Source organism: Miniopterus natalensis, chromosome 17 (assembly GCF_054644295.1).
Source record: "Miniopterus natalensis isolate mMinNat1 chromosome 17, mMinNat1.hap1, whole genome shotgun sequence".
Taxonomy (NCBI): Eukaryota; Metazoa; Chordata; class Mammalia; order Chiroptera; family Miniopteridae; genus Miniopterus; species Miniopterus natalensis.
In genome coordinates this window covers 22,674,254-22,700,563 of record NC_142097.1, presented here as the reverse complement: position 1 = coordinate 22,700,563, position 26,310 = coordinate 22,674,254, and the positions used below count along the sequence as shown (strand labels likewise).

General features: G+C 45.4%; 3 protein-coding genes across 3 annotated transcripts; all 3 read left to right on the top strand.

Moving 5' to 3' along the window:
- The first annotated feature begins 47 nt into the window (after positions 1 to 47).
- On the top strand, positions 48 to 9,093 carry RUNDC1 (RUN domain containing 1). Its single transcript, XM_016202147.2, has 5 exons — positions 48 to 545; positions 4,357 to 4,515; positions 5,555 to 5,753; positions 6,431 to 6,550; positions 6,974 to 9,093. The coding sequence occupies exons 1-5, from the start codon at positions 48 to 50 to the stop codon at positions 7,837 to 7,839; spliced, it is 1,842 nt and encodes a 613-aa protein (XP_016057633.2). The 3' UTR covers positions 7,840 to 9,093.
- Positions 9,094 to 12,936: 3,843 nt separating this feature from the next.
- RPL27 (ribosomal protein L27) lies at positions 12,937 to 15,611 on the top strand. Its single transcript, XM_016202148.2, has 5 exons — positions 12,937 to 12,988; positions 13,229 to 13,311; positions 14,289 to 14,458; positions 15,310 to 15,420; positions 15,526 to 15,611. The coding sequence occupies exons 2-5, from the start codon at positions 13,231 to 13,233 to the stop codon at positions 15,572 to 15,574; spliced, it is 411 nt and encodes a 136-aa protein (XP_016057634.1). The 5' UTR covers positions 12,937 to 12,988; positions 13,229 to 13,230; the 3' UTR covers positions 15,575 to 15,611.
- Positions 15,612 to 17,119: 1,508 nt separating this feature from the next.
- Positions 17,120 to 26,243, top strand: IFI35 (interferon induced protein 35). Its single transcript, XM_016202145.2, has 7 exons — positions 17,120 to 17,300; positions 24,372 to 24,488; positions 24,864 to 25,011; positions 25,084 to 25,190; positions 25,291 to 25,477; positions 25,573 to 25,679; positions 25,895 to 26,243. The coding sequence occupies exons 1-7, from the start codon at positions 17,280 to 17,282 to the stop codon at positions 26,084 to 26,086; spliced, it is 879 nt and encodes a 292-aa protein (XP_016057631.2). The 5' UTR covers positions 17,120 to 17,279; the 3' UTR covers positions 26,087 to 26,243.
- Positions 26,244 to 26,310: the final 67 nt, after the last annotated feature.

The following is a 26,310-nucleotide window of genomic DNA, read 5'->3' as shown; positions in this document are numbered from 1 at the left end:
ATGGCAGCAAGGGGGCGCAGCTGACGTGCGACGGCGTTTCCGGGAAGATGGCGGCTGTTGAAGTAGCTTCGGAGCCGGTAACGGTGGTGGCTGCCGTTGGACTGAAGGCGAAGGACGAAGAGGAGGAAGAAGAGGAGTCACTGTCACCGTGCGAGACAGTGCGCTGGGCCCCGGTGGGGGCGGTGGCGGAGGCCGGGCCTGGGGCGACTGCATTCTCGGAAGAGGTGGCTGCCGAGGAGCCCGGTGCGGCCCCGTGCTCCCCGCCAGACTCGCCTGGCCGGACGCTGCGGCGGCTGCGGGCCGAGCGGCGGCAGCTGGACTCAGCGCTGCTCGCGCTGTCCTCACACTTTGCGCAGGTGCAGTTCCGCTTGCGCCAGGTGGTGCGCGGGGCGCCGGCGGAGCAGCAGCGCCTCCTGCGCGAGCTCGAGGACTTCGCCTTCCGCGGCTGCCCTCACGTCCTGGGTTATGGGGAGCCCGAGGACCCCGCGAGCGACGAGAGCGACGGGCTTCCGGGGCACCGGCCACAGTTGCGGGGCGAGGACCAGGTAAGCAGCTGGGGCCAGGGCCCGAGGGATGTGGGAATAGGAGGGGCTGGGTGGGTGGCGATGCTGACGAGGATGGAGGTAGCAGTGGTGAGAAGCCCACCCGTGTAGGTGAGTACGCGCGTCCGAGACATGAAGATTGAGACGACAGGTGTGAGGGGTCCGCTGAAGGGCAAAAGGACTGAGGCCTGGGAACCTGTGCTGAGAGGTGTCCATCGAAGGTGTGATGACGTGAAGAGCAGAGGAGCTGTAAGCGAAGACAGTGTTCCGAGGGCAACAGAGCAATTAATCAAAGCCTTGCTGCTTCCGCTCACCTTGCCTTCACCTTATGAAATATCTGAAGTCCTGGCACATTTGCTGATAGAGTGCCCCGACCCTGGAGATTGGCAAAATTGGGTGGTGAAGAGCGAGTGAATTGGAGATCATGGAAAATTAGATCTACTCTGTCCGTGCTTTCCTGGAATCTAGAGAATCTTTAATGTTTAGACTCTTGTCTGAGTGAGGGCTTTGGTGAACAGCAGGGTATCTTAGCAATTAAAAGAAACACAAATGAACCCTGGCCGGTGATGTTCAGTGGCAGAGCGTGGGCTAGTTAAGGGCATGTACCTGGGTTCCAGGTTTGTTCCATGCCACCCGGTCAGGGCCCGTGTGGGAGGCAACCAATCGGTCATCGACGTTTCTCTCTCCTCTCTCTCTCACTCACCCTCTCCACCCCACACACTATCTCTAAAGATCAATGGAAAAAATATCCTGGGGTGAGGATTAACAAAAAACAACAACGAAACAAGTGATTGCATGAATTTTCTAATGCTGGTATTTTAAAACTTCTTCCCCATCCTGCTTAATAATTAGGTATTCTAAGTGAGGTTCCTCTAGTATCTGACAAGATTCTTTTAGTTAGCCTACCTCAAGAAGTTATGAGAGTCAGTGTATCACACCAGGGGAACGTTTTCTTACAGTCTTTGAATCTCTGGAAGTGCCCAGCTGTAGATAGATGTTAAAGAGACTCTGTATTTTCTCCACCTTTATATTGTTTAAAGTTACAATCCACATGTGGCTTTCTTCCCACTTAAATTGATTTTAACCAGAAGACTTATCAGTAACAGATACTGAATTATTCTGATCTGAAATAGTTCCAGTGCAGTGCAGTGTTTATTGTTCCACCCTTCTCTCCACATACGCACAGCTCCTTGCGCAAACAAGGAGCGGCCACCTCAAATTGCCGGACTCTTAAGGAAGAGAAAGGGTAGAAAGAATTACTGTGGCCAAGCCCTGCTCAGGTGTGAGGAGCACCAAAGGTTCTCTGTGGACTTGCTCTTTTGGTTGTCATTTTCACTTTCAGAAACAGAGTACAACTTTGGGGGGGGGGGGAGACTCAAAAATACCTAATAAGCAGCTGTAATTTTGTGTGCATATATTGACACATGAACAGGTAGCGCCCAAGTGGAGGATATGTGTAAACCAAATGATTTACTTCTTAGCAGTTCTTGACTTTTTTAAAACCAGTATTTTATCTCACTTCATACTGGAAATTATTTATTTCCTGTCTTGCAGCAGAGCTCATTGTTCTATCCTATTAAGCTTGTTTGCTCACATTCCAATAAATAGTACCATTATGGCAAGTGACAAAGTTCAGCGGACATCCTCATCAAAACGGAATCAGGATTTATAGCTGGTTTGTTTGTTTCTTGGTTTCATAAAGTTGGGCTACAATGAAAACACAAAGTTTACCCAGTTCTTGCTCCTTGAGCTGGTTAGACAACTTCCTCTAGTCAGAGTTCATTATAGTAGTCCCCGCTTATCCTAGGGGAATTCTTTCAAAGACCCCCAGTGGATGCCTGATGCCTTGGGTAGTACTGAATACATACTATGTTTTTTCCTATATATACATACCTATGATAAAGTTTAACTTATAAATTAAATTATAAATCTCTTGTGTGTACAATAAGAGATTAACAATAAGAAGAAAATAGAACAATTACAACAATATACTGTAATAAAAGTTATGTGAATGGCGTTGGGCCGTTAGTAAGTAAAATACAGGTTACCTGAACACAAGCACTGCAATACCGAAACAGTCAATATAGCCAGAACAACTACTAAGTGACTGATAGGTGGGTGGTGGCTACAGCGTGGATACCTGCATAGTCTGCATAAAGGGATGATTCAGGCTCAGGATTTCATAACACTACTCAGGACAGTGCACTGTTAAAAATTTTTGAATTGCTTATTTCTGGAATTTTCTATGTAATATTTTTGGACCTCGGTTGACTGCAGGTAACAAACCGCAGAAGGTGAAACTGCAGATAAGGGGGTACTATTGTGTTTGGAATGGGTTGTTCTGTACGTGATTCAGTAGCATAAAACAAATGTGTATTGAGAGCTTACGCTGTGCCAGACGCTGTGCTAGGCCTTGAGGGTGCAAAGCCAAGGCCCTTGCCTGTAAGGAGTTCATAGACTGGGGGAGACAGAATCCTAAACAAATAATTATAATGTGACTTGAGCTAGAGTAGAAGTGTGTACAAAATAGAGTGGAAGAAATGATCAATCAGTCCTGCTCGGGGAAATCAAGGAAACCTTTTAAAGGATAGCTAGGCCTGCACTAAGACAGAAAGAGGAACAGAAGAAAACACCACAACACTCAGAAAGGATTGGAGAGGGAGTATCCTGAAAAAAGGCTTGCTTTCTTGTTGACTAAGGGTAAAGTAAGAGCATTGCTTTTTAAATAACTTGAACAAAAAGTTAATTTGTTGTTTTCCATTTGTTCTCTCTCATACCTTACTTCTGGAGGGCTTGGTAAGTACCATTTTAAGGTTAAATTTAATATCCTGTAGAATTCTAGTTTAAAATGCAGCCTTATTCTTGCATGATTTGCTGGTTTGCTTTATTTTGATACTCAAGAAAGGCATGGAAGAAGCAATGTTTGAGTATATATTGGCCACCCTGAAGGGATTATAATAATTTAAATGCGGAAACTACCTCATTGTCAATAGTGGGAAAAGGAGTCACTGCTCAGGGAAACTTACCAGACATTTTTTTTAAAAAACACTGTTACCGCCCTGGCCGGTTTGGCTCAGTAGTTAGAGCGTCATCCTGCAGACCAAAGGGTCTCGGGTTCCATTCCAGCCAACGGCACGTACCTCATTTGCAGGCTACCAATCAATGTCTCTCTCTCTCTCTCCCTTTTCCCTTCCTCCACTCTCTCTGAAAAGCAATGGAAAAAATAACCTAGGGTGAGGATTAAGAAAAAAAATTAAAGTTAAAAAAAAAAGTATATTTAAAAAAATCAAAACACTGTTACCTTCCCACCCCCATTACTTAGCTTTGGATTTTATTTATTGCCCCAGGTATCTGCGTTTATTCTTTTGATTTTGAAGACATCTATAAAACATTGAGTGGGCTTTGAATCTTAAAAAAACTGGTTATGAGTTATAAAGCCTTTCTCTACACCCTTACCTCCACATTCTCTGCAGAAAATATTCAGGAGTTGTTCTGTGGTAATTGACTATAGAGGATGTCATGGGTAATTCTTGGGAAGCTGTCTTGGCTAAGATAAGTCGTCTCAATCTTAACTAGACCTTTGTGGGGGGAAAAGGCAATCTTAACAAAAGGCCCCATTGTAAAGAAAAAACATTTAATAAATTTCCCTGTATGAAATAATAATTCTTATTTTTTAGCCTACCTTATATATTCCATACTTCATCTGGATTATTTGGAAACATTTTATATTTTGTTAGTCATTATTGGCTTGAGAGGATTCTTCATGTATCCTGAAATTTCCTGTGAAATAAACCTAAGTATTTTCTCATCTTAGAGTGATCAGGAGAAACGGGAACGTCTGGAAATCCAAAGGGAGAAGCAGAAGGAACTGATACTGCAGCTCAAAACCCAGCTAGATGACCTGGAAACATTTGCCTATCAAGAGGGCAATTACGATTCCCTGCCACAGTCCATGGTCTTGGAAAGACAGCGGGTAAGTAGATAACACCACTGCCTAAGGTTAGTTTGTTCCTTCCAGCGTTTATTGACTTTAGAGAGGAAGAGAGAGGGAGAGCAAGATAAAAACATCAATGATGAGAGAGTCATTGATCGGCAGCCTCCTGCACATCACCTGCTGGGGATCGAACCTGCAACCTGAGCATGAGCCCTGACCGGGAATCCAACCCAGATCTCCTGGATTATAGGTTGATGCTCAACCGCTGAGCCATGCTGGCAGGGTGGGGGCCAGTCTTTATTCATACATGGAAACATGAGTTCCAAAGCTTCATATGATGATTGAGCTCTACCTTTTTATTGGTGGTTATGAATAGTAATAGTAATACAGAATAATAACAGTTATACTTTCTTTCATTTGATCATTAAAACATTTCTACTTGGGCATATCATACAATGTAAACTAGTTTTTTTCCCCCATAACCAGTTGATAAGTATGCCAGAAATCCAGACTGACTTTAATGCTGTATTTATTTAAGCAACATCTAGGTAGACGGGTAAATCTGCTGGTAGAAATAGAGCCTTCCTTACATGTTTGCCTCTCCCTGTGATGTGGCTATTTCTCTGCCTGGGCTGGAGTTACACGACCTAAATTTCATTGTTCCTAATATTGTCATTAGGATATTTTGGCTGTCGTGTACCTTGATGTTTTGTAAACATTTTTTTCTCTTGGAGACCCTGGGGAAAGCTAAGTATGAGACTTTTTGGGTTATCAGCCACTACGGATTGTTCACACTGTTGGTCGCCTGAGTGAAAGTTGCCTAGTCTGGTAGAACATTTGCAGTTAGAGAAACCACTTCTGTCAGACAGGAATCAAAGGTCCTTGTTACTTGCAGAGAAGTAAAGCGTCTGTCCTTGCCTTGATCAGCAGTTGCATCATTTCTCTCACAAATTTGATAGTTTTGTGTGTCTTTGATTTCTATATAAGAGTAGAAGGTATACCAGTAAAGATTCTCTTTCTTCCTAACCACCTCCCTGAAAATTCCAAAGGGTGTGCTCATTGCTTGTGGTGTTGATAGGTGGTCATAGATGAATTAATAAAGAAACTGGACATGAATCTGAATGAGGACATCAGTTCACTGTCCACTGAAGAGCTTCGGCAACGTGTGGACGCAGCTGTGGCTCAGATTGTAAATCCAGCCCGAGTGAAAGAACAGTTGGTTGAGCAGCTGAAAACTCAGATTCGAGACCTCGAGATGTTCATCAACTTCATCCAAGGTCAGAGGAGGGTGGACAGATGTTGTGATAATTATAAGTACTAAATACCTAAAGGTGCCAGTCTTGATGTACTGTTTAAGCAGTTTGATCACTTAGTAAGGGAGCCAGCATGCTCAAGTAGAAAGAACATGGATTTTAGAACCAAATAGCTAAAATCTCAACTCTGCCATTTACTGGCTTCATGTCCTTGGGCAGGTTCCTAACCTTTTTTTTTTTCTATAGATTTTTTAAAATGTTTTTATTTTTATTTTTTTATTTCAGTGAGAGGAAGGGAGAGGGAGAGAGACACAGAAACATCAATGATGAGAGAAAATCATTGATGAGCTGCCTCCTGCACACCCCTTGCTGGGGATCAAGCCCAAAACCTGGGCATGTGCCCTGACTAGGAATTGAACCACAATCTCCTGGATCGTAGGTCGATGCTCAACCACTGAGCCATGCCAGCTGGGTGGTTCCTAACCTCTTTAGTCCCACTCTCCTCACCCATAAAATGATTCATGTTTCCTTCATTCAGCAAATATTTATTGAGCCAACTACTATATGCCAGTCACTGTTTTACACAAATAAAATACATTGTAAGTCTTGTCATGTAGGAGACACTAATAAATATTCTTCCTTTAAAAATCTGCCATCATGGGGCTAAAGAAGTATCTTCTTTTTGTAACTTCTGATTACAGATGAAGTGGGAAGCCCATTGCAGACAGATAATGGACATTGTGAGTGCAAGGCCAGTGGGAAGACAGGAAATGGAGCCACCAGAACTGGTAGCAGCAGACTGCCTCCAGGAAACAGCAAACGTAAGTACAGCTCCCAGATTAGGCAAATCTGTAGAGACAGAAAGTAGATTAGTGGTTGCTGAGGGCTTGGGAGGTTGGGAAGAAGGGTAGTGGGAAATGCTAATGGTACAGGGTTTATTTTGGGGATGATGGATACACAACTCTGTGAATATACTAAAAACCACTGAATTGTACACTTTAAATAGCTGAATTATATGGTATGTGAATTATATTTCAATATAGCTGTTACTAACCAAAGAAAGGGAAGCCCAGTGATATCCTTACCTTAAAAGAGTAAGTCCAGTGATATCCTGGGTGGCTCTTGGCTTCATGTGAGACCCATATATAGCTCAAAAGCAAGACTTGATCTCAGCTTGTGACTTGTTGAATGTACCTCTGTGCCATTATGGCCCTAACTCATGAGTTACTGTGTTTTCTAAACAGCAAAGGCAGAAGATGTGAAGAAAGTCCGGGAGACGGGGCTGCACCTGATGCGGCGAGCACTGGCAGTGCTCCAGATCTTTGCTGTTAGCCAGTTTGGTTGTGCCACAGGCCACATCCCGCAAACCCTGTGGCCAAGGGGCCAGGCTGACAGGGACTACTCTCCCTTACTGAAGAGGTTGGAGGTGTCAGTAGACAGAGTGAAGCAGCTAGCCTTAAGGCACCAACCATACGACCACGTCATCACCTCTGCCAACCTCCAGGACCTCTCTCTGGGAGGCAAGGACGAGCTGACTACAGCTGTGCGAAAGGAGCTGACAGTGGCTGTGAGGGACCTTCTGGCCCATGGACTGTATGCCTCCTCACCAGGGATGAGCCTTGTCATGGCCCCCATTGCTTGTTTGCTGCCAGCCTTCTCCTCAGCCCCCGAGGCCATGCACCCCTGGGAGCTCTTTGTAAAGTACTACCATGCTAAGAATGGCCGCGCTTATGTGGAATCCCCAGCCCGAAAGCTCTCCCAGTCCTTTGCCCTGCCTGTTATGGGAGGCACTGCTATGACCCCCAAGCAGAGTCTACTGACAGCCATCCATATGGTACTGACGGAGCACGACCCTTTTAAGCGCAGCGCAGACTCAGAGTTGAAGGCCTTAGTGTGCATGGCACTGAATGAGCAGCGTCTCGTGTCCTGGGTGAACCTTATCTGCAAGTCAGTGTCGCTCATTGAGTGCCACTACCAGCCTTGGAGCTACATGGCACACACAGGATTTGAGAGTGCCCTCAACCTGCTCAGTCGCCTCAGCAGCCTCAAGTTCAACCTCCCTGTAGACCTGGCTGTGCGCCAGCTCAAGAACATCAAAGATGCCTTTTGATGAGAGTGCCCTGGCTCTACCCCAGCACCTTGTTCAGTAAAGACAGATGGTTAGTCTTCTAAGATAGGAACAGAGAGTAGGAGGAAGGGTTAAAGATGTTTTTCCCTTGCCAAATGACTGCAAAGTCTGTTTTATTTAAAGGTTCTTCCCTGGTGTGTAACCACAGTGTACATGTGGCACATATGTTTGAGCCTCTGTAAAAGAAATTAGTCATGGTACATAGTTAATGTACCAACTCCTCATGCTAGGTCTAAATTTTAGAAAATCCAGGTTTCTCTAACCATTCTCTTTATGATAATGAGTGACAATATGAGTGAGTCGTTGGTCCTGGAAGACATTTGACTTAAGGCTACTATTGGTTAAGTTGGGAGCCAAGGCCAGGGGAGGCTGTAAACTCCATAGCTGCTTCTAAAACTAGGAATGGGAATATTCTGAAACTAGCATTTCTAAGGGAGTTAACCACAAGTTAATTTTAATATGAGTCCTTTTTCATATAGAGTTAAGAACTGAAGTCTGTTCCTGACAAGGTGGTTCTCTTCTTACAGCACAGACAATGGCTTTTTTTTGTTTTGGAGAGGGTTGTTTGTAAGGAATGACAACCATTCTCCAGTACCATGTCCTCTGGCAAGTAACCTTTCCTCTGTGCACCTCCCAATGATACGCTGCCAGTCTTCTGAGAAGTAGATGTGTTAGAGGTATACCTCTCAAGAGAACCCTTGCCACTGAATCAAGTGTGGACAGGAAAACACATCAGTGAGCAGCAGCAACTTCTTCCTGGGCTGTGACTCCACTTGTCCTGGAGGCTGGATGATGGAGGAGGTCTGATCATGCAGTTGGTACTACAGTGTGGGTGAGAACTATGGGAGATCGCTATTGAACACTTCATTGTAAAACAGACTCTAGAACGGTCCACTTTGGTCCTCCGTATTTTAGCCTTTTTAGTTTGTATGTCATACTATTCCAGGACTGACCAAAGATGGGCAAATTGTATCACTTTCTAGAAAACCAAATGGGTTCCCTTCTACTGATTCAGCGTTATTTCATGTATTAAATTGGCAGCTGCACTTTATGTCTGCACTATTGCATAGTGCATCTTAACCTTATTTTTTCCAGCAACATGTTATTTAAGATGTATTGAGAATTCATTAGAATTAGTTCTCCTGTGTGAAGCAGAATAAATGTAAAATGTTGTGAGAAATGATTATCTGTGGTTGCTAATAAAATCTAGTATTTTGTGTAGATTCTCTGTAAAGACCTTAGAGCCCCTTGGCTTTGATTTATAAGTCCATCTGGGCATTATCAGCCCATCTGATCCAGATAATTTCTTTGAGCTATGTCTGGCTCCTGGCCTTTCTGCCTCTTCTCTGACCTCTGACCTGGATCAACTCAGCTTTGGTGGTAGTTTTTTTCTCCCTGAATAAATTCATTAAAAAGTGCCCTTGGCTTTATCATCCCACCTCACCCAGACCTGCAGTCCTATCCCCACAGCAGATGTCGCCACACCTGCCACTTTTGGAATTGGCACTTTTAAACCCATTTGCCTGGATATCATTTAGGGTGGGTAATAATTGCTATAGCCATATGGCATAGCCCTGAATCACCCCAGTATTATCTTTTTCTAATAAAAAACTAATTTGTATTAAGGCTTTGTGCTAGCATCATGGGAAGCATTTTTGTTGGTGTTATCCTAACTTAATTCTCATTATTTGTAAGGCAGGACAATATCCCCATTTTATAGCTAAGGAAACTAAACTGCAGAAAGGTTAAATATTTTGCCTAGGTTTACATGATGAGCTAGGATTTGAACTCGAGTTGCCTGAATCCATATCCTATGGTCTTTTTTTTTTTTTTTTAATATATCTTTATTGATTTCAGAGAGGAAAGGAGAGGGAGAGAGAGAGAAACATCAATGATAAGAGAATCATTGATCAGCTGCCTCCTGCACACCCCCGACTGGGGATTGAGCCCGCAACCCGGGCATGTGCCCTGACCGGGAATCGAACCCCGATCGCCTGGATCCTAGGTTGACGCTGAACTGCTGAGCCACGCCGGGCTGAGCCATATCCTATGGTCTTTATACTCTATGATGTAACCTCATTGTATCATGCTGCTTCTAGATCTTTTGTTCTCTCTTTTTTCCACCCCCTCACTCTACCGTCACTTCAGGGAAGAGAAGGTATTTTTTACATACCTGCCAGAAATTTCACCTGCCAAAGGACTAGGCTGCAGGGAGATGGGCAGACAGCCATTGCTCTGCTGAGTTCTTCATGAGACAAAAATGTGTAAACACAGAGACAATCCCATCAGCAGCCAGGTAATCTGCTACTCACTGATACCACCTGCATTATAACAGGACAGCTCTGCCTTGGCTTGGGGTGAGACTGACAGGACAACGGAGGAGAGGAGGAACAGGCAGCCCAGGTCTAAGGGTATGCAAGTGTAGATTGAAAAAGAGCCATGGATATGTATCCAGTGAAAGTGCAAGGTCTGTTGTAAAGATTTCTGAGGTGCATTTATTCATTATTGCATGCCTACCAGCTGCCTGGGCCAGGCTAGATACTGAGGAGATTAAAAACAAACAAACAAACATGCCCAGCCAGGCGTGGCTCATCGGTTGGGCACTGATCTAGGATCCAGGAGATCATGGTTCAATTCCTGGTCAGGGCACATGCCCGAGTTGTGAGCTCAGCCCCCAGTGGAGGATGTGCAGGAGGCAGCCAATCAGTGACTCTAATTATTGCTGTTTCTATCTCTCCCTTCCTCTCTCTGAAATCAATAAAGACATATTAGAAAGAAAAACTCCCTGCGTTCAGGGAACACATACCTAGCTAAGGAGACACCAAGCCAAATGAAGATTTGGGTAGCTCGTTAAATTGCTGGGTCCCATCCCCAGAATGTTTTATTCAGTAGCTCTGAAGTGGGGCCTGAGAATTTGCATTTCTAACAAGTCCCCAGGTTTTGTTGCTGCTACTGGTCTGGGGACCACACTTTGAGAAATGCTGATCCAAATCAACTAAGATATATTCTATAACAAAGATAAGTATGGACTGGATTGCTGAGGGAACATGGAAGAGATTAATTCTGCTTGGGAGAATTCTGAAGTGGCCTTGAAGGATGGATAGGATTTTGCCCGGCTGCAGTGAAGAATAAAGACATGTGGAACAGCCTGAGTAAAGACTCCAGGGCTCAGAAGAGGTTGAACTTTGAGTAGTTGAGCTGGATGGAACTCAAGGGGCAAAGGAAGGGTACGGAGGAGTCAGGAATTTATGCTGACCGAGAGGTGTGGGAGTTCAAACTTTAGTGGAGAGCCAACAAAGTGTTTCAAGCAGGTAAGTGGTGGACTTGAGAGTTGTGTTTAGGGACGTTCCTCAAGATCTACACATCATATGGGTCCACTCCAGACCTGAACTGGAATCTCTTGGGTTGGAGATACATCTTTAATAAGCACCCCAAGCAATTCTAACCCACACAAAAGTTTGAGGAGGGACTGGAGAAGAAAAAGAACTGAGGCTGGATCAGTTAGGGAGCAGGTGGAAAAGGACAGGAAAAAGGCTTCAAAGACGTGAGGCAAAATTCACAGGGTTTAGTTACTAATTTGATTCGGAGAGTGTTTGTGAGAAGAGTCCAGGCAACGATAAGATTTCAGGGTTTGGTTTCTATTTTCCAATGGAGCAACAGCAAAAAAGGCAGAAAAAGATAAAGAGGCTGAGAGAAGACCATGGAAGTAAAAATGGACAGCGTAGTGCATTATAGTGGGAAGAACACTGGGTTGGAAATGGGAAGACCTCATTTTTTGTCACCAATTCTGTGACTTTGCTGCCGTAGAACTGTCATCTTTTAGAGGCCAGGGTAGATCTCTGAGGTCCCGTCCAACTCTAAAATGTCATATTCCAAATTAAAGTAGAAAATATTTTAGTTGAATGTAGAAATATAAGTACATAATTAGGGTGATAAACCATTGAAATGAGGTCCTGAAGCCTGCAGGGAAAAATTGGTCCCTAGAGAACCTCAAGAAAAGAATTGATGAAACCCTGATTTGTCCCACATCTTGCCCAAGACCAACCCTACAGATTTTTCAACGTTTGGATGAGCAAAAGCTGCTTTCTTTTGATCTCGGAAGACACCTAAAGAACCACCTAAAAACACTTCCAGTGAGTGATGGAAAATTATTCAGTTTGAGAGCCAACTAGTTCAAACCTAAATTTGAATTCCATCTATGCTACTGATCAGGCTCAACCTGTGGTAACTTGCCCTCTCTGAATCTGTTTCCTCATGTCTCAATGGGAAGAAAATAGCCAAGATTCAAAGTTGTGAGAATTAAATAGGCTATCGACTTACCTACATTGGGTAGGTGCTCAGTATGGTGACAGGGTAAACAGGATAGGCTCAGCAGGGCTGCTTGAGTCTGTGTTCCAGCTCCACCACTTACTTACTAGCTGTGAACTTTGGGCAAATTACTTTCTCTAAGACACAGTTTCTTCAACTGGAGAATGGAGAGAATAGTACCTATCTCCTAGTGTTGTGATGAGGATCAAATGAGAGAATACACGTAAATAGATTACCGCGACTTGGTACAGGGTAAACAGCTGCTGTCGCCATCGTCCTTCACCTCCTTGTTCTAGTCTGTAATGTCTATAACATCAGGAAACTCTAAATGTTGGGGGCAAGTACCCTTGCTTGCTTGGTGTTCGTCTCTCCCTCCTTACGACTAACAACAGTTCACACAGTGGGCACTAAAAAAAATGTCCTATTTTGTTCCTGACTATTCCAAGGCAAAAAAGCAAATTTCAAACTGTATCCCCCTCCTAGCGCCACAGAAAGGAACTACAGAGGCAGCGGAGCAGCTGAACCACAAGGCCGCGAGCGTACAAGCCTTCCTTGCTCTTTCAGCCGTACGCGATGGACTGCTCTCCTCGGCTCTTTTCTACTGCTGGATCTGCTAATAAAGTTTGATTTGAATAAGTGAGCGGCCAGGACCTACCTTCCCCACAGTAGCTTCTTCCGCCAGCAACTCAGAGTCTGAGCGCCCGGCAACAGGCGGGCCGAGGCTTAAGGGGCGGTACCGGAAGTGAGGTCACCTCCCCGGGGTGAAAGGTTAGCGGAAGTGCGGTTCTTTCCTTTCTGCTCTAGGCCCGAGTGGCTACCTTCGGTGAGTAGAGATGCCTGGGGAGGGTCTTCCAATCCGCCGCCATCCGCGGCTTGGGGGTCGAGTTGTGGGGCGGTTTCGAGTCCGTTCCATTCCTCGGTCTCCGGCGGCTTCGTAGCCAGAGTCCTGTGAGCGGGGCCTGCGGGCGGCCTGGGCCAAGAGGATAGTAAGCGCAGCCTGAAGTTCCGAGCCCGCAGCCTGGGCTTGCGAATTTCTGAGTGGCCCCCTTGTTCCTCTCTGCAGAAATGGGCAAGTTTATGAAACCCGGGAAGGTGGTGCTGGTCCTGGCCGGACGCTACTCCGGACGCAAAGCGGTCATCGTGAAGGTACTATCCTCGCGAGCCTCTAACCCCGTGTTCCCCGCGATCGGCCGGTTTCGGAGGACGGCAAGCTTGGAATCCAAGAACTAGTTGAGCCATTGAACATTGCGTGTAGGGGTGGGGTGAATGCTTGATGGCTTTTGGAAGATGGAAAATAAAAACGAGTCGAATTGGGCACCTAACACAGAACGCGTCCTCTACCAAAGAGACTTTAAATAATAATATTGGCCAACATTTATTCAACGCTTGTTTGGTGCCTGGCACACGGCCTTACAGGTGTTTTCATGGCCAATCTTTGCAGTAACCATCGAGGATTCCTTTCTACTGCTGAGGTTTAGAGATGTTCACTTACCTGAAGTTAAACAGGTAGTAAGTGCTGCTGCTGGGATTCTGCAGAAAATGCAGAAGTTGTTTCTACTGAAAAATGGTCATTTAGCATATTTTAGCGCTTCACTATTTGCCTTTTACCTGCATCTTTTAGCCTGTTGAACTGTCCCTAAACTGTGACCACATAACAGCACTGCTTTTAGCTGTTTGGGGGACGCTGGTATTCCTGATTCCCCTTCCCTCTCCTACTTGAGACTGGTTTCTGGAGTTAGGCTGCCAGTTTTGGAATCCTGCCGCTACCCCTTACTAGCAGTGGAATCCTAGAGGAAGTTAAGACTTATAAAGTCTTAAGAACCAGTGCTTGGCAGTAGCAAGCACTTCATAAATGTTAACTGTTGTTATTTTAAAATCTCTGACCTCCCAGAAGCCTTTCCAGATTCTTCCTGGGCAGCATGAATACCACACCCTGACCCTTACTACTCTTTGGGCATCTAGCATAGCACTTAGTGTCTGTTTTGTGTGGTTTTTCTCTGTAAGATAGTAGGTCTCAGAGACCTGTGGGTGGGGGTAACCTTTCTGTACATGCCGTACCTACATCTAGCACGGGGCCTAAGTATGCCGTAGGTTGATAACAAATGTAATTCTTGCTCGTTTAGAACATTGACGATGGCACCTCAGATCGCCCCTACAGCCATGCTCTGGTGGCTGGAATTGACCGCTATCCCCGCAAAGTGACAGCTGCCATGGGCAAGAAGAAAATTGCCAAGAGGTCAAAGATCAAGTCTTTTGTGAAAGTTTATAACTACAATCACCTCATGCCAACGAGGTGAGCATTTCAAGAATGGGACTAAATGTGACAACCCCACCCCCATAAGGAGACAACTCTACAGCCATTCCATTGTGGGAGGAAATCTCTTCTGAGCTTGCTCTTCATCTTTCTAAGTGTTGAGTAAAGATTTGTTTCCATCCACAGTAAACACAGGCATGGAATCTAGCCTGCCTTCTTCCATTGTTCCATTCTCATGAATAGCTATTATAAGCTGTCAAAAGTGGTGAACAAATGAGAGCGAGTCTCCCTCAATTTCACTTGACTACCTGGCCCTTTAGTTCCTGGCCTTTCACAGTATTGTGTGGTGCATACACCATTCTGATGTAAGGGTTATAAAAGAATACAAGATTTGAAAGTCCTGAGCAATAATTGTCACGACTCAGCAGCATGTGCCTTAGTTTGCCAGCCTAAAATAGCAGAGCCATTTCTCAGGTGCTGGAAAGCTGCAAGATTGAAGTAGCTAGCCGCCCTGGCTTTTGCATTGTCATAATGGGACACCCTGCCTAGGCAGAACTTGAACAGTACTAAGTACAGTGGCTCCAAATAGAAAGTTAGCCACCCACTGGGATCAAAGTAAAGTTCTAATACAGTGATGGTTCTTAGCTAGAAAATGAGTAGTTGGGAAAATTAAGATTGAATTTTGAAGTTTTCCGGTGGCTTAGATCTATGTAAATGAGTCTGTTAACATTGGAGATTTCCAAAAACTATCATCAGGACTTTGGAACAGCGTTTATTAATTACTCCTATGGAGTCAGATCCTGGTATTCCAGTGTCCCAGGAGGACTTGGGTGACTTTGAAGGCCCTGGCAGCACACTGGCTGATCCTACCTCCCCACCATTGTCCCCAGGTACTCTGTGGATATCCCCTTGGACAAAACTGTTGTCAACAAGGATGTCTTCAGAGACCCTGCTCTGAAACGCAAGGCCCGACGGGAGGCCAAGGTCAAGTTCGAAGAGAGGTAAGTTGGGCTTTGATGGTGGATGTTGGGGTATGGTATTCCTAATTCCCATGAAGGGAATTTGTCACTGTGTTCCTCTTACTGGTGTCCTTTTTTCTCCTCTAGATACAAGACCGGCAAGAACAAATGGTTCTTCCAGAAGCTGCGGTTTTAGAGCTTTTTTGTTTCAGTCATTAAAAATTAAAAAAATACCCATGTCTGCCTGTTGCATGAATTGTTAATCTGGGAAAGGAGAACAGTCATAAGATGAAAGACTGGTGGATGAGGGACTGTGGAAAAATACAAAAATATAAAAGCTAATCTTCCTTTGTGAACAAACTAGTCCTCGGCTTGGTAATCTTTTAGTGATCTGGCTGCTCTCAGAGGGTAAAGTGACCTACTAAACTTCCCAGAAGGCCTACTGCTGACATTTTTAGATGCAGAGTTTTTGGGCATCCCTGGCTTCAGCTCATTCTGTACTTGAACCTGAGCCACTCACCACCAACTGTGACAACCAAGTGCCCCTCTGAGTGGGTGGGCACTGGCTACTTTGGACTGAGAGCTAACCTGAGGTTCTCAAACCTTAGCACTGGTGGTTTGTCAAACTAGAGTCCCACCCTATGATTTAGATTTAGATTTAGTTGGTAAGAATTTCTAGCAAGTTGTCTAGTGATACTGGTGCTCCTCTGATGAGACCACACTGGGTGGGGACAGAGGCCCAGAGCAGCCATTCCTAGTGGGTCCTGGGAGAGGTCCCCTAAAAGCCTGGCTAGCAGAGACTGGCAAGAAAGGGTGTGTTTCAAGGGGGCTTGGGATACTTGTGGCCCTGTTTTATGGATGCAATCGGCTCTCCAGGTCACTAGATGAAACTAGGATCCAGAGACCTATTTACCAAGCCTGAGGCACTTGGCATACTTCCACCTGGGGTGGGGGACTGAGAAAGGGGCTCAGTAAGTTATTCTTGGTATGAAAACCCTGGGCTAGGTGAAAATACTAGGGAACATAACTTTTATGTACTTTAATTTGGCTCCTCTCACCTTTAAGTATTGGGCATCTCAATTAAGACACTCCCTGTGAGTTTGTCTACTCAGTCACAAATGGAAATGAATTTAAACCCTGCTTTGACTAAAAATTCAAGTTCTCACTCTGCCTCAAAGCCCAAGTTCAAACACTGTCCAACCAGGTTTGGATACATGCTTCACTTCCTGTAATGTGACATTGGGCAAGTTTATATACCCCTGTACTTCAGAGGTTTAGTATCTCATCTGTAAAATCGGGAAACTAGAATTTAGAGGGGTTTGAAGATTGAGTTTATGCAAAGCAGAACCAGTATTGGGCACATACTGGTGCAGCTCTCAACAACTGCTGTTACGGCAGCTTTGTGAACTTGGTGGCAGGAGAGGGGGCGCTTTGTCCTTGTTGCACTTGTTACTCAGTTGTTTCATCAAAGACTGCGTGTGCTTATATTCTGGGCTCTAGGGAAATACCCTTTAACAAAGCAGACAAAAATCTACCTGCGGGCTTCTGGTGGGATTAACTGGCTCCAGGGCATGGTTGATGGGGGTCAGGATTCATTTGCATTCAGTAAAGTAGCTCCCCCTGAGGCCTCATAGCTGCAGGAAGTCAACTGGAGACCTGGAAGGCTCCTCCCAAGGGTGGGGGAAAAACAGTGGAGGGCACGTGAGCACAAATGGGCAGGGATTTAGCTGAAATGAAAGTGGAAGCAAAGAGCCCGCAGGCAGAACCTTCTGAAGTGCTTTTCAGGCTCTGCTGGGGGAGATCAAGTCTCAGAAGGTAGAATCAAGAGTTCAGTCGGGTGGATTCTGCCATTTTGTTTCCAGTTCTGAAGACTCGGCTCTTGCCTACCAGATCCCAGACCTATGTCAGTGACTCAAGATGCCGTAAGTGAGAAGGAGGGTGTTGGGGGTGGGGAGAAGCAGAGAAGCACTCTTCTTGGCAGTGTTGGGTGGTCAAGCCTCTCCCAGTCAATCTCAAGTGTGGCTGGGATTTCCTTTTCCCAGTGGAGTTAGTTCCCTAGCCCACTGCCTCAGAGACAAGTCTATATAACCTGCACCTCAGGAGCTAATGAATTCCTTGTGTGAATGCATTTTTCTGGAGAGAGAATCCGTAATTTTCATTAGATACTTAAAGGGTTCTGTGATCTAAAATTTTAAGAATTGCTCTCATGATGATTCTTAAACATTTAAGGCCCTGGCCAAGATAGTTCAGTTGGTTAGAGCATTGTCTAACTGGTTGAATCCCCAGTCAGGGTACATACAAGAATATTCTTTTTAAAAATTAAGAAATGCTGCCCAGCCAGGCGTGGCTCAGTGGTTAAGCATCGATCTAGGATGCAGGAGATTGCGGTTCGATTCCTGGTCAGGGTACGTGCCCCGGTTTTGAGTTCCGTCACCAGTTGGCGTGCGGGAGGCAGCTGATCAATGTAGACTCTCATCACTGATGTTTCTCTCCCTTCCTCTCTCTGAAATCAATAAAGATATATTTTAAAAAGAAAAGAAAAGAAAAAGATGCTCACATTCTTATTTCCTGAGATCTTCCCCAACAAATTCTCCTCCTCATACTTCTATCTCAACCTTGGGCCCTCTTCCAGGTCAGAGAAAGAAGTGCGCCTCCTCTGACCGTTAGCCTCCCACTGCCTGTTGTGGCCCATTTCCTGACCTGTGAACACCCACACTCCTGCCAGACTAAGCTCTGTGAGGACCGGCCCCCAGTCTAGCCTGTTCACACTTGATCCCAGTACCTAGCACTGTTCTTGGCGTTCAGTGGACACTCAGTAAACGGCTGTTGAATCAACGAATCTCATCCCTTCCCCAGTTTCTTCAGTCTTTTCTTCCTTGATTCTACCCCATTACAAATATGATGATCTCTCACTTAGAAATTTTTCATTTGCCCCTTAAGACCGCAGTCTCTGAAGCCAACCTAACTGGTTTTATTTTTTTTAATTCTCACCTGAGGATATTTTTTCAGAGAGAGTGGAAGGGAGAGAGAGAGAGAGAGAGAAATATCCATGTGAGAGAGACACTTTGGTTGCCTCCCACACCGGGGATCGAGCCTAAAACTGAGGTACGTGCCCTTGTCGGGAATCGAACCCAGGACCCTTCAGTCCATGGGCTGGCGCTCTAACCACTGAACCAAACCGGCTAGGGCCAACCTGCCTGATTTTAAACCTGGTTCCTACAATTGTGTGGCCCTGAGCAAATTAGCCATTTTAAAGTTGTCACCTAAGCCCCATTGCCTTATCTATAAAATGAGAATGATAGATAGCAAAGCTTCCTCATAAGAATACTTACCTGCAAGAATCAAACTAGATAATCCATAAATTAATATAGTAAAAACTTAGCACACTGCTTGGCATATGCTGAGTGCTCAGTACATGTTCATTATTGTTAATATTATCACCCACCTTTTCAGAACCCCAGTTCCCCAGGACCATCTTGACTCACCCCCACCTCATGCCTGCGTCTCTGCTAAACCTCCTTTAAAGGGCCTTTACATATTAAAAAGGAAAGAAGGAAGGTGGGTTCAGGAAACTTTTTAAAATCACACTAAATTCGTTATTGAGAGACAACCTTTATTAATAACATTTTGGTGTCTCTTCCCAGGGTTTTTAAATGCATTTTTATGCATTAATAAATATCCTTATGAATTAAAAGTTTTTAAATCAACAGAATAGGGATCCAACATTATGTATAGTTTCATATTTTGCTTTTTTGCCTTATTGTGAGCATTTTTCCATGTTGTTAAATGTTCTTCATTAATGTCTTTTAATTGCTACATGATATTTTATATTTATTTAGCTATTCATCTGTGGTTGGACATTTTCTTTTTTTTATTATAAACAATGCTGCAGCCTGGCCTGCGTGGCTCAGTGCCTGAGCGTCAACCTAGGATCCAGGAGATCGCGGTTCAATCCCCAGTCAGGGCACGTGCCCAGATTTTGGGCTCAGTTCTCAGTAGGGAGCGTGCAGGAGGCAGTCAATCAATGACTCTCTCATTATTGATGTTTCTATCTCTCTCTCTCCCTCTCTCTGAAATCAATAAAGATATATTTAGAAAATAAATAAAAAATAAACAAAGCTACAATAATAAGAATTCTTGAACATGAACTTTTGACCAGGACTTTTTTTTGTCGCTCAATCTCAGTGGTCATTTTCATTCCTCATCTTTTTAAAAAAAAATTTTAAATATGTTTTTATTGATTTTAGAGAGAGAGGAAGGGAGAGGGAGAGAGAAACATCGAAATGGGAGAGAAACATCCCCGCACGCACCCTGACAAGGAACCGAGCCCATAACTTGTGCCCTGACCAGGAATCGAACCATGATCTCCTGGGTCCTAGGTCGATGCTCAATCTCTGAGCCACACCTGGATGGGCAATAAAAACATATTTTTTAAAAAAATAAATAAGACTGTCCTTCAACATTCTATGTCCTCCCTTCTTTTTGTTTTTATCCATAACATTTATCACTGATATAATGTATATTTTACTTATTTTGCTTATTGCTTGGCTTGTCCCTAGAGTGTAAATTCCACAAGGAAGTTTTGTCTGTTTTGTTCGCTTCCATATCTCCAGAGCCTAGAACTGGGCCTGGCAATAAGCGGGGCCTGGCAGACGGTAGATGCTAATCGCTGAGAGTGAGCAGGCAAGTGAGCAGTGAGCGAGGGGCCTTCTGGTAGCCATTTCCTTGCAGCTCAGTTTCATCCCGCCTCCCCCTTTCTGTCTGACATTTCCCAATCCTGGTCCTGACCCTGCTTATCTCTGACCAGTCTTCTGTTTCTTCTCTGCATTGTCTCCTGATCCCTGACCAGATAGCCTCGAAGGTTACATTTTTAAGGCTCTTTTCCTCAGAAAGCTCTTCCATCCTCTTGGCTTCAACTATCTCCACATGCTGTTCTAACCCAGAGTCTTATCCACCAAGTCCTGTCTCTGACCTCATGTGCGTTCAATAGCCTTGGGTTTGACTTACTTTGGCCCATTAGTTAACCTGAATGAACCTCAGGTTCCTCATCTATAAAGTGGATTTTATTAAAATAGAAAACATGCAACAAAGCATTTATGTGCCAGGTACCACTTCCAAACAAAATTAAATACAGGTGCCTGGCCAGGTGGCTCAGTTGGTTGGAGCGGTGTCTTGTACACCAAAAGGTTGTGGGTTCAATTCCCAGTCAGGGCACATACCTAGGTTGTGGGTTCGATCCCCAGTCCAGGCAGGTACAAGAGGCAACCAATCGATGTTTCTCTCTCTCTTTCTCCCCCTTCCTCTCTCTCTAAAATCAATAAAAACTTATCCTAGGATGATTAAAAAAAGTAAAAACAGGTGGAAACTACTATTATGCCCATTTTACAGGTGAGGAAACCAGGGCACAGAGAGTTTAAAAACTTGCAGTAGTAAAAGGAGCTAATGTACAAACCCCAGAGGTTTGGCCGCAGAATTTGTGCTCTTAACTGTCATGCTAAACTGCCTCCTAATGCTCCCGAGATGAACATAGATAGCATGAGGTTTTATCATGAGGTTTTACAGGGTGGTGAGGTTCTAAACTCAGCAAGTAGGGCGGAAGAATGTATGTAGTCAAAATTAACTTTAAATCATGAACTTACCCCAAAAGTATCCAGAATTTACAGTCTCTCAATGAGCTCAATATAGATTAGATTGCAAGTTTTTTCAGTTGAGCACCAGATGGACAGTGAATTGCATTTATTTTTAGATATGTTTTTATTGATTTTAGAGAAGAAGAGAGAGAAAGCAAGAGAGAAACATCTGATGTGAGAGAGAGACATCCATCAGCTGCCTCCTGCACACCCCTATCGAGGATTGATCCCAAAACCAGGGCATGTGCCCTGACCGGGAATCAAACCAGCAATCTTTTGGTGCACAGGACGATGCTGAACCAACTGAGACACACTGGCCAGGGCATGGCTTACATTTAGAGACCATGTTGTTATCTTGTATAAATAAATAGCCTGTAGAGTTGAATTCAAGTTAAGTGACTACAATTGGCCTGTGTTACCCTTAAGAGAGTGCTGTAGAGACAAGTTCCAATTGGGAGTTGGAGACAGGGGACAGCTTTGTGATAGTTAAATGAGATAGAATCCAACTTTGCCTGGCATTTAGGCCTAGCTCTCTTTCCTTGCCCTCTAGATCAATGGCATTATACCAAACTCTGGGGCATCCAGGTCTGCAACCTGACATCATCTCTCCGCTTCACTCCCTCTGTCTCCTTAATACAAACATCCACAGAGTCTGGGAGCTTTTCCTCGTGAAATGTACTCAGCCGCATGTGCTCCTTTGTTGCCTCCTGCTAGAGGCCCAGGTCAGCTCCTGTCACATGGGTAGGAACTAGAGTCACAGAGCCTGGGTTTGTTTCCCCTCACGCTACAGTTCCTGCCCCAGCTCATCCTGGCAACATTGTCAGGATCTCTTTTAGACACCACATCCATCACCTCACTCCCCCTTTCAGAAATCTTCACTAGTTCCCCATTTCCTGCTGATATCACATCTAAACTCCCCTGCTTGAATTTTTCTTTAAACTACTCTATTTATAAAGCTTTTCTTTATTTTTATTAAGCTATTTTTATTTATTTATATATTTATATATATATATGTTTTTTTAATCCTCACCAGAAGATTTGTTTTTTTCCATTTCTTTTTCAAGGAGGGAGGAAGGGAGGGAGAGAGGGAGAGAGGGAGGGAGAGAGGGAGAGAGGGAGAGAGACAGACATCTATGTGAAAGAGACATGTCAATTGGTGGACTCCCACACATGCCCAGACTGGGGCCAAGCCTGCAACCGAGGTACGTGCCTTTGGCTAGAATTGAACCCGGAATCCTTCAGAGCACAGGCCAACACTCTAACCACTGAGCAAACCGGCTAGGGTCTAAGCTATTTATTAAATAGCATTGCCAATTACTAGATTCTCAATTATGTATAATTGGATCAAGATTTAAAGCAGAAGTAAAAAGCGGATGGACTGAATCCAGCCCACTAATGTATTTTATTTTTCATATATTTTTTACAACGAGCCATCTTTTTCAAATAAAAATCCAGATTTCTGATTTCCCTTAAAAATGGGGAGATACGGGATACTGGAACCACATTACCATGTGAAAAAACTTGGTTAGAGCTAAAAAGAGGTTGCCACTTTACTTTTTTTTAAATTTTTTTAAATATATCTTTATTGATTTCAGAGAGAGGAGGGGAGAGGGAGAGAGATAGAAACATCAATGATGAGAGTCATTGATCGGCTGCCTCCTGCACGTCCCCGACTGGGGATTGAGCCTGCAACCTGGGCATGTGCCCTGACCGGAATTGAACCTCGAACTCCTGGATTCTAGGTTGATGCTCAACTGCTGAGCCATGCCAGCCGGGCGAGGTTGCCACTTTAGAGGGGATATGCTCTCTCCAGTTTGTCAGAGCCCCCACCACTCCCCGTCATACTATACTGGCTCCCTTGACTCATTGATGTCATCTAACTGGCACTGAGTTTACAACCCCTTGTTTACAGAAATATAAACAATGAGGTACCTTTCTCACTTTTCATAAACCTGCATTATTCAAGCCCTGGTTTTCCTGCTTAAAATAAGAGTGAACTCACTGAATGTCTTTAATGCCCTCTGTAATATGCTTCCGTCCTATTATTCATTCACTTCATTCATTCATTCAACACATATTTGCCGAATGCCTGTTTTGTACCAGGAAATCTTCTGAGCATCGGAGATACAGAGAAGGCCAGGACAGAGTCCTGTCACCCCAAGTGAGCTTACACTTAGACTCTGGCTGACCTTATTTTCAGGCTTCCCAACCACAGGGTGAACTATGCCAGCTAACGTCTGCTCCAACCCACAAACAAAGGTGCATTTATTCATATCCCTGGTGTCATTCCCCTGCCTGGGTTGTCAGCCCTCTCTCTGGACCTGCTCCAAATTACACTCAGCCTGAAAGGCTGCTTGGAACAATGGAAAGAGTGGCAGTCAAGGGACAAGCTGGGAGATGTGGGGTAAATTACTCCCCAACTCTGGGCTTGATTTCTTCACTGTAAAGCAGAAATTAGCAGTGTGGAGTCAGACTGCCTAGGGCTGAATTACTTCAGGCAAGTCACTGACCTCTCTGAGCTTCAGGTTTCCTCATCTGTAAAATAAGGACATAAGGACAAGAGCGTTGCTGGAAGAACTGAGTGATATAATCTGTATAAATGGCTTAGCACAGGTGCCCTGCCTCTCAGGAGCACGCCTGTGCTTTCCCTTCCTCCTCGCCTTCCCTCTGGGCGAGTTACCTTCGCCTTTCTCTCTCCTAAGCTCCAGCGACCCTTCTTCTGCCTCTGTAACTTGTTTCCTGAGCCTATGCAGCCCCCTGGCTCACTTCTACTACCTCTGTAACTTTCTAAATAAACTTTCTCTTATCATTTGAAAAACTAAATGGCGTGGCACAATGCCTGACATGTTAATGCTTAATATGTGTGAGCTAATAGTATTATGACATTTTGCAATTCTCAGCACCCATTCCTCCTGGGGGGTCTCCCTAGCTGTGTTAACCTCTTTGCGACTGTCCCTCCTCCAAACTCCTGCTGTCCTTCACAGTCAGTCATGTGATTGTGCACAGTCTTGGGTTCTGTTTTGTAACAGGCCTGAGGGCTAAACCCTGGTCTTTCACTGCCTTGTGTCCGTACCCAGCACCTCACAGCAGGAGCTCAATCAGTGTTTGTTAAACTCTAGGTCTCAATAATAAACCAGCCATAGCTGCTGCAAAGGTTCCAGCCCTTCAGAGTGTCTGAGGCCACCAAATCTTGAGTAGAGGGGACCAGGACCAGCCCAAGGCCCAGTAAAGGGGTTGGGCTGTTATTGGGCTGAGCATCAATTCTGCTCCTGGATAGTCCAGAGTAGGAACCCCCTTCCCCTGGGATCATTCATTGTCTGGAAAGGCCAGTGGATATCTGGTTGTTCCCCTCTGCTCTAACAGGCACTCTTCAGAGGGAACCTATTCCACACCCTTCTGGAGGAGCAGGCTGTACTAAAGATGAGGCTGCAAGAACTGCAGCAGCTGAAAAGGGAGCTCAAGAACTCCCCCCAAGTAGAGGTAAGCTGGGAGAATGGGTGTGGCTTGGTAGAAAGAGCTGGAGAGTTCCTAGTTTCACTCCTGGCTCTGCCACTTCCTTGCTGTGTGACCTAGAGTATGTTACTTGAACTCTCTGAATCTGTTTTCTCATCTGTAAAGTAAAGCTACTTCTCTCACAGGCTTGTGTGAGGACAAACTAAGATCTTGTATGTAAAGTGCCAGAACAGGCTTGACCTGCTTTCATCCAATCATTTATTCAGCTCTTCTTCCAATAATAAATGTATTCATCCCTTGCATGCAGTGTCAACATGGAACTGGGGACATTTTCCTCCTAGGAGGGAGTGGGGAGCTCTCCCACCCTTGAAGGCTACATCAGCCTCCTCTCCCCATCTCCAGGTCCCATTTCCAGTGCCTGAAGTCCCTGTAGTGTTCCGAGGACACACTCAGCAGAGCATGGAAATGCCCAAGTCTTTGGTTTCCAACCTGCAGATCTGTTACCCTCTACCCGGAGGCTCTGCTCTAATCACCTTTGATGACCCCAAAGGTGAGCTCTCTGGGAAACCTTGGGAGGGAGGCTGGGAGGCTTCCCAGTACTGATCCTGCTCTCCCCACCCAGTGGCCAAGCAGGTGCTACAACAAAAGGAGCATGAGATTGACATGGAAGAGTGCCGGCTGCGGGTGCAGGTCCAACCCTTGGAGCTACCTGTAGTGACAACCATCCAGGTGATAGAATAGCAGCGTCTTTGGGACATGCAGGGGGTGCCATGCACCTGGGCACTAGGGAGTTGGACTGTGCCTGGAACCACTCCTTATCTACCCCTAGGTGTCCAGCCAAATGAGTAGCCACAGAGTGCTGGTCAGTGGGTTTCCTGCTGGGCTAAAGCTGAGTGAGGAGGAGCTGCTGGACAAGCTGGAGATCTTCTTTGGCAAGAGCAAGAACGGGGGTGGTGATGTGGAGACACGGGAGCTGCTGCATGGGGGTGTCATGCTGGGCTTTGCTAAGGATGAAGGTAAGGGCCCTATCAGGGAGATTAGGGCAGATACATCAGGCCCCGGAGGAGAAAAGCTCTTGATGCTAAAGGTCTACCCCTTCCTGTCCCTGCAGTGGCCCAGAACCTGTGCCGGATTGGCCAGTTCACAGTGCCATTGGGTGGACAGCAGTTCCCTCTGAAAGTCTCTCCCTATATGAGCGGAGAGATTCAGAAGGCAGAGGTAAGTAAAAAGGTGGAGAATGGGGGCTGGGCCAGGTAGCCTGCCTGCCTGCCAGAAGCTTGCCCAAGAAAGGATACAAACCCACAAATCCCAGTGACCTACCCACTACCAGCCTCTTGCCCCTCCCATACTCCCATGGGTACTACCTGCTCTAACCTCTGCCCCCAGCCCCTGACTCTCATGAGCCCTTGCTCATCTCTGGACTTCTTTTCCAGATCAAGTCCCAGCCAGTGCCCCAGTCAGTGCTGGTGCTCAATATTCCCGATGTCCTGGATGGCCCGGAGCTGCAGGATGTCCTGCAGATCCACTTCCAGAAGCCCACCCGTGGGGGAGGGGAGGTGGAGGCCCTGACAGTCGTGCCGCCAGGAAAGCGAGGCCTGGCGGTCTTCACCACCCAGTCGAGCTAGGAGCCTGTCTCATCACCCTCCACCTCTCTGCCAAGGTTCTCAAAGTGGGCTGGGGTTGGGTGCATGCGGATGAGCGACATCATGGTAGTCAACAGAGGGCAGGCCTCTGACTTGTGAAACACTGCCCCAGAACAGTAAAAGTGCCTGCATGGCGTGATCTTCTTCCTCATTTCATTTCATGAAAGGAAACTTGATTTGGGTCTTGAAGGAGGCCGGGGACAGGG